This window comes from Bufo gargarizans, unplaced genomic scaffold (genome assembly GCF_014858855.1).
Source record: "Bufo gargarizans isolate SCDJY-AF-19 unplaced genomic scaffold, ASM1485885v1 original_scaffold_1451_pilon, whole genome shotgun sequence".
NCBI lineage: Eukaryota > Metazoa > Chordata > Amphibia > Anura > Bufonidae > Bufo > Bufo gargarizans.
Genome location: NW_025334364.1, coordinates 119891 through 126910, shown reverse-complemented (window position 1 = coordinate 126910; position 7020 = coordinate 119891). Strand labels below are relative to the sequence as shown.

Genomic DNA, 7020 nt, shown 5'->3' with positions numbered 1-7020 from the left:
ATTCCGGATCCGGCCTTGCGGCAAGTCTTCAGGATTTTTGGCCGGAGCAAAAAGCGCAGCATGCTGCAGTATTTTCTCCGGCCAAAAAACGTTCCGTTCCGGAACTGAAGACATCCTGATGCATCCTGAAGGACGGACTGTCCATTCAGAATGCATTAGGAAAATCCTGATCAGTATTCTTCCGGCATAGAGCCCCGACGACGGAACTCTATGCCGGAAGAAAAGAACGCAGATGTGAAAGAGCCCTAAGATAAGCATGGTCCTCACTGGAGTGAACTAGCGCATTTTTTTTTTTTTTTGCAACTTTTTAAATTGTTCCAATAGTAAATGTGTCTAGAGATTCATCTACATAAGAAAACACGTCCACTTTCATAAAACTGGCGAGCATAGTGCAGAGCAGGAGAAACTCGCAAATTTGTGCGCAGTTTTAGCGTTTGCTCATTTTCTTGCGACTTTTTCACTCCATTATTCTGACTTGAGCTAATGATAAATCTGGCCTCATGTCTTATTGGTCTGGAGAAAAATTACAAATTTCTTCCTGCCATTATTTGCTGGTTCATTTAGCGTTACCCAGGGTGCACCCCATATCGTACCGTCGCTTCACTAGACAGGTACATATCAGCTCAGCTGGCCAATATCACATTGCTCATACCCCACCCACATTTAATCGCAATACAATCCGATCTTATAACGTGAACATTAAATATAATATTTCCACCTTCTAACAAATACTTTTTGCTGTGTTTTGGATGATATCTATTAATAATCCTTGTATTTCCTAAATTTTGTAATACATGTTTGCATCTTTATCCTGCAGCGCATGTTGAAGAAGGGTTATGACCGGACCCGGAAGCAGGCCGAGAAGAGGGCGATTGTCGTGGGGGTCGTCAAGGCCTTACAAAAAAAATTTGGGCGGACCCACGACGAAATTCAAATTGTAAAAAAATGGTCTGACCTGAAAAGGAGGCACCCGGACTGGGTCAAAGAGCACAGTCAGAGAGTCTGCCCTGGTACTTTTTTTTTTTTTTTATCACCCGTTACAAATTATTACTTATTTTTACCTGTTGTGAAACATAGCAAATCATCCCTTTACCTCATATATCTCTATCTCGCTGTGTGTGTGTGTGTATATATATAATAATATATATATATATATATATATATTTATCCACACAGTGCGGTAGTGATGTATGATGTAACCGGCTGATTTTGTACTTTGCACACACACACACACATAATAATAAATATACAGGGAGTGCAGAATTATTAGGCAAGTTGTATTTTTGAGGATTAATTTTATTATTGAACAACAACCATGTTCTCAATGAACCCCAAAAACTCATTAATATCAAAGCTGAATATTTTTGGAAGTAGTTTTTAGTTTGCTTTTAGTTTTAGCTATTTTAGGGGGATATCTGTGTGTGCAGGTGACTATTACTGTGCATAATTATTAGGCAACTTAACAAAAAACAAATATATACCCATTTCAATTATTTATTTTTACCAGTGAAACCAATATAACATCTCAACATTCACAAATATACATTTCTGACATTCAAAAACAAAACAAAAACAAATCAGTGACCAATATAGCCACCTTTCTTTGCAAGGACACTCAGAAGCCGCCATCCATGGATTCTGTCAGTGTTTTGATCTGTTCACCATCAACATTGCGTGCAGCAGCAACCACAGCCTCCCAGACACTGTTCAGAGAGGTGTACTGTTTTCCCTCCTTGTAAATCTCACATTTGATGATGGACCACAGGTTCTCAATGGGGTTCAGATCAGGTGAACAAGGAGGCCATGTCATTAGATTTTCTTCTTTTATACCCTTTCTTGCCAGCCACGCTGTGGAGTACTTGGACGCGTGTGATGGAGCATTGTCCTGCATGAAAATCATGTTTTTCTTGAAGGATGCAGACTTCTTCCTGTACCACTGCTTGAAGAAGGTGTCTTCCAGAAACTGGCAGTAGGACTGGGAGTTGAGCTTGACTCCATCCTCAACCCGAAAAGGCCCCACAAGCTCATCTTTGATGATACCAGTACTCCACCTCCACCTTGCTGGCGTCTGAGTCGGACTGGAGCTCTCTGCCCTTTACCAATCCAGCCACGGGCCCATCCATCTGGCCCATCAAGACTCACTCTCATTTCATCAGTCCATAAAACCTTAGAAAAATCAGTCTTGAGATATTTCTTGGCCCAGTCTTGACGTTTCAGCTTGTGTGTCTTGTTCAGTGGCGTTGGTCTTTCAGTCTTTCTTACCTTGGCCATGTCTCTGAGTATTGCACACCTTGTGCTTTTGGGCACTCCAGTGATGTTGCAGCTCTGAAATATGGCCAAACTGGTGGCAAGTGGCATCTTGGCAGCTGCACGCTTGACTTTTCTCAGTTCATGGGCAGTTATTTTGCGCCTTGGTTTTTCCGCACGCTTCTTGCGACCCTGTTGACTATTTTGAATGAAACGCTTGATTGTTCGATGATCACGCTTCAGAAGCTTTGCAATTTTAAGAGTGCTGCATCCCTCTGCAAGATATCTCACTATTTTTGACTTTTCTGAGCCTGTCAAGTCCTTCTTTTGACCCATTTTGCCAAAGGAAAGGAAGTTGCCTAATAATTATGCACACCTGATATAGGGTGTTGATGTCATTAGACCACACCCCTTCTCATTACAGAGATGCACATCACCTAATATGCTTAATTGGTAGTAGGCTTTCGAGCCTATACAGCTTGGAGTAAGACAACATGCATAAAGAGGATGATGTGGTCAAAATACTCATTTGCCTAATAATTCTGCACGTAGTGTATGTGTGTGTGTGTGTATATCTAGATAAACAGCAATCATCAATCTGTATTAGGGCTGTTTCACACGAGCAGATGCCGTGCGTGACATCCGCTACGTGAATGACAGCCAAGACCCGATTCACAAGTGCTCAATTTCATAATTTATTTTTCTGAACTGACTTGAGGACCCATTCATCTCTAAGGGGGCCGCACGATGTGCGTCCCGTCTCCAGAAAAGCGGACCCGCACTTCTGGGTCCACATTTCAGTTCTTTTTGCACTAAATATAACTTCGTCTTTTATGATGTCTGATTAGATATTCATCATTGTTGTAATAAGTACCCTAGACAGGTACATATCAGCTCAGCTGGCCAATATCCGATTGATCAGACCCCACATACAATCGCAATACAATCCGATCTTATAACATGAACATTAAATATAATATTTACACCTTCTAACAAATACTTTTTGCTGTATTTCTGATGATATTTATTAATAATCCTTGTATTATTGTCCTCAATTGAGGCCAAGAATAGTCATATTATATTATTGACATTGACGTGCGGTCTTAAATGCGTCACGCACATTGCCGGTGTCCTTTTTTTTTTTTTTTTTTTTTGTGTGGGTGGATATGAAAAAGACATTCCGGACGTTTAAATTGAGCCTAAATCCAAATGTTGTGTGATTTCAGGGCTTCCAGCGCCAACGGTCCGCCGCCGTCTAACCACGGCGGATTTGGATGTAGTGGAGGTCTCCACAGAGGAGGATGAGCAGGCGGGCCCCTCCCACAGTCCTCGAGGTGCCACCAACCCACCTGATGTGGGGATTGTTGTGGAGGTGTCTGACGAGCCCGGACCCTCTCAAGGGCCAAAAACGTCTGGCCCAGCTCCTGCTGAGGAGGATACCACCACCCCAGCTCCTGAGGAAGAGGATCAGGCGCTGGTTACCACCCCGCACCAGGAGGGTAAATATGTGCACACATCATTGTAATTATGTATACATCACATATTTAGAAACATTAACCCTCAATACCCAATGCCCATTTCTACTTTAACGCTAATTAAACATTTTTCTTAAATGTTAAACGGTATCTATGTTTGTGCTAATAACTTTAAAACGAGTTTACTGTTCACGGGCATAGTTCTATCTTATCGTTACACATTGTACTTCATGACAGTGGTAAAACATAGTCAAAATTTTAATGGCATCTTTGTTAACGAAGTAACTAATCTAAAAAAATATTAGAAATAAAATGATATAATCAAAATAAAAATTTCAAATGATACTACAATATAGATTAATAGAGATTAAATAAATGTATAAGTTTACAATCGCCATATGCCTATATCATGTTTATATAATTTATTAACAGAAATATAATTAACAATAACAGTTTGGTTATGCAGTCACTTTTTGAGGCCTACATAGTGTCAGCGACAAATAAATAACCCCATTTCAGAAACCACACACCCTCTATTTAATCCAAATTTATCCTATAAAGTCTGTTAACGATTTAATTGTCCAACGGTAATCTATTAAAATGTTAAAAAAATTAAAATAATTTGAACAAATTATAAATTACGAACTATTTTATTTGAAAACATTGTAGTGTTTAAATCATAAAAAAATCTTAAACGTATTACAAACAATATGTATATTTACAAACAGTTGTGCACAAAACCCTTAACTTTGGTCGCACAGCAGGCTTCAGACTGCAAGGAGCACAATATGGCTTTAGGCTAAAGGATTTAAATTAATGGTAATTGGAAGCTATGTCGCATGTTAAGAGAAGACGCCCTTATGTGACCCTAGAGTTGAAAACAAAAAAAAGTTATTTAATTAGGCAAACTACACCCCTCAATGAATATGCTAAGCAATTAGATCAATCCGCAATTTTACATAATGAGCCAACGATTGTCTTCTAGAAAAAACCGTTCAAATTGACAAAAAAAATAAATAATGAATTTACACACATTTTTTTTATTAAATAAGTGGTTACAGGACTAAATGCACCCCAGTGCAGTTCCACTTTTAGCATATAATTCACCTGAACACCACCACATATGTGAATTTATTTAATTGGCTGTAGAGTTGTAACAGCCAATATCAGCGCTTGCAGGGGAACAAAACACTGGTGTCCCCTGCTTCACCTCTAAGGCAACAGGTGCTGTCGTACAGTCTTTTTTAGCATTTGTCACCTCCACATGACACCTACTTACCCCCCCCCCCCCTTCAGCTACGTAGCAGCAATGCTTATGTCTTTGAAATACGTCCAATAGGAGAGATCTAGACAGCAGGTGTTTGACAAATACCTGAAAAGGCCTTATTTTATATAATTGGCTAGCTGCTCTGGACTAGTAGATCGGCTATTAGACCACGGTTAAAGAGCCATTTTGTCCCCAGGGCAAATATTTTATATTTGGCACAAAAATAGTACGGAGCAATTTTGAAAGTCATGAAACACTGCACCCTACAATTATATAGCAGGTGATGAAGATCATAAAATTAACAATAATAATGGGACAACAAAAACCACAGTAATATCAAACAACAGACATGCACAATAACTCTTTAATCTACATAAACTAACATTATATAACACAACAAATTTTCTTTAAAACTACTAAAATGTCACTAAATAATCTAATATAGAACTACATTTATTATGGTATACTTTAAAAATGACACTCAAATTCTCTGCACTTAACTACATACTACACAAAATTCAATAAATGACTTATTGTTAATTGATATATTTATCTCTTGTGTTTTCATAACAGTAATCAAGAAAATTTCTGCTAAAATTGCTCTAATGCAAAAGAGGCATGGGAAAATCAGGCAATTAAGAGCCCTCATTCAAAAATCCCAAAGAATGCTGCAGGAATTTGAATGCCAATATGGGGAGGACCTGAAGGAGCTCGCAAGCCTGCAGGAAGAACTGCAAAAGTTCCCTTAATTTTATTCTAATTTTTTTGTTATTAAAAAAGTTTTCTTAAGTTATATTGATTCCATACTTTTTTTTTTCTATAAGGTTATGTTTTTGTATAATTTTAACTGCAGACTTATCAGTAAAGGAGCCTTTAGTCCACGTTGAAAGTCAGCAGGGTTCGGACAGACAACAGCAGTAAGTACATCTTAATAGTGTAGTATAAGGCCTACACATAAATACGTTTTTTCATGACAGCAGCAGCAGGTAGTGTTGTATTATGAGGCATATACATAACAAATCAACTTGATCAAGACAGCAGCAGGTAGAGCTATAGTATTCTGAGGGCTACAAGTCACCTTTAAATGTACAGCAGCAGGAGCAGCAGGTATTTATAGTGTTTTATTATAAGGTATATACATAACAAATCAACTTGATCAGGACAGCAGCAGCAGTTATAGCTAATGTTATATTCTGAGGCATACAAGTCAGCTTCATCTGGACAGCAGCCGTTGGTAAAGTTAACATTGTAGGTTGATTTGTAAATTGAAAAATCAACTTTATCAGGACAGCTGATGGTGTTGTATAAGAACTTCACATAGCTACAAAGGACAAACAACTAGCTTGACATAACTCTGTATGATCATGACAGACAGCATCTGCAGCTGGTAGATATTAACGGTCGAGTATAATCTCATCCTAACTCAGCAGGACATGCTGCAGCGGGTAATGTGTATTCTCAAAAGGCTGAATGCTAACTCGCCATGATCAGAACAGACCGCAGCAGAATCCACAGTAGCTAGATATTAACAGTGGATTATACGGCCTACACATAACTCTCAATAATCAGGACAATAAGAAGTCAATGCTAACGGTGGAGTATAATGACTACAGAGAATTCTGAAGTATCAGGCCAAGATCAGCATGCAGTAGGTAAGTTAAAGTAGTATTCTAATTACTACACAAAGTTTGGCATAACTAAGCAGTACTAGAGAGTGTCAAGTTATTATATTTCAGCAGACAAAAATTTTTAACAGATGGGGATGTGGAAGACCGATTATAAAAGTATAAAAAAACAGATTGAACCCCCAAGTACAGCATGTGTATTCATCGCTTACATATACAATGTTGTCCTAATAAAATAAACTATCTAGATCAAAAAATTATAACAGTTCATTATTATTATATTTTATTGAAAAGGCCAATATAACATTGTACAAGGATAAACCAGGTGGTTGACGAAGTAAAAAAGCCATTGTCTATTCAAGATCTTCTCAAGGTTTTGTCTGAAACCTTAGATAACATTTATTGC

At 38.2% G+C, this 7020-nt stretch overlaps 1 protein-coding gene across 1 annotated transcript; it reads left to right on the top strand.

The window, feature by feature from the left end:
- The first annotated feature begins 551 nt into the window (after window positions 1-551).
- On the top strand, window positions 552-5773 carry LOC122923293. The gene is made up of 3 exons (XM_044274073.1): window positions 552-1010; window positions 3474-3746; window positions 5563-5773. The coding sequence occupies exons 1-3, from the start codon at window positions 821-823 to the stop codon at window positions 5736-5738; spliced, it is 639 nt and encodes a 212-aa protein (XP_044130008.1). The 5' UTR covers window positions 552-820; the 3' UTR covers window positions 5739-5773.
- Window positions 5774-7020: the final 1247 nt, after the last annotated feature.

What these genes read in the sequence shown, in the direction of transcription:
- LOC122923293 (XM_044274073.1), top strand. Translation starts at nt 821, where the DNA reads ATGTTGAAGAAGGGTTATGACCGGACCCGGAAGCAGGCCGAGAAGAGG. An exon ending in CAGTCAGAGAGTCTGCCCTG is followed by an intron (nt 1,011 to 3,473) that starts GTACTTTTTTTT and finishes GTGTGATTTCAG; the next exon opens with GGCTTCCAGCGCCAACGGTC. An exon ending in TACCACCCCGCACCAGGAGG is followed by an intron (nt 3,747 to 5,562) that starts GTAAATATGTGC and finishes TTTTCATAACAG; the next exon opens with TAATCAAGAAAATTTCTGCT.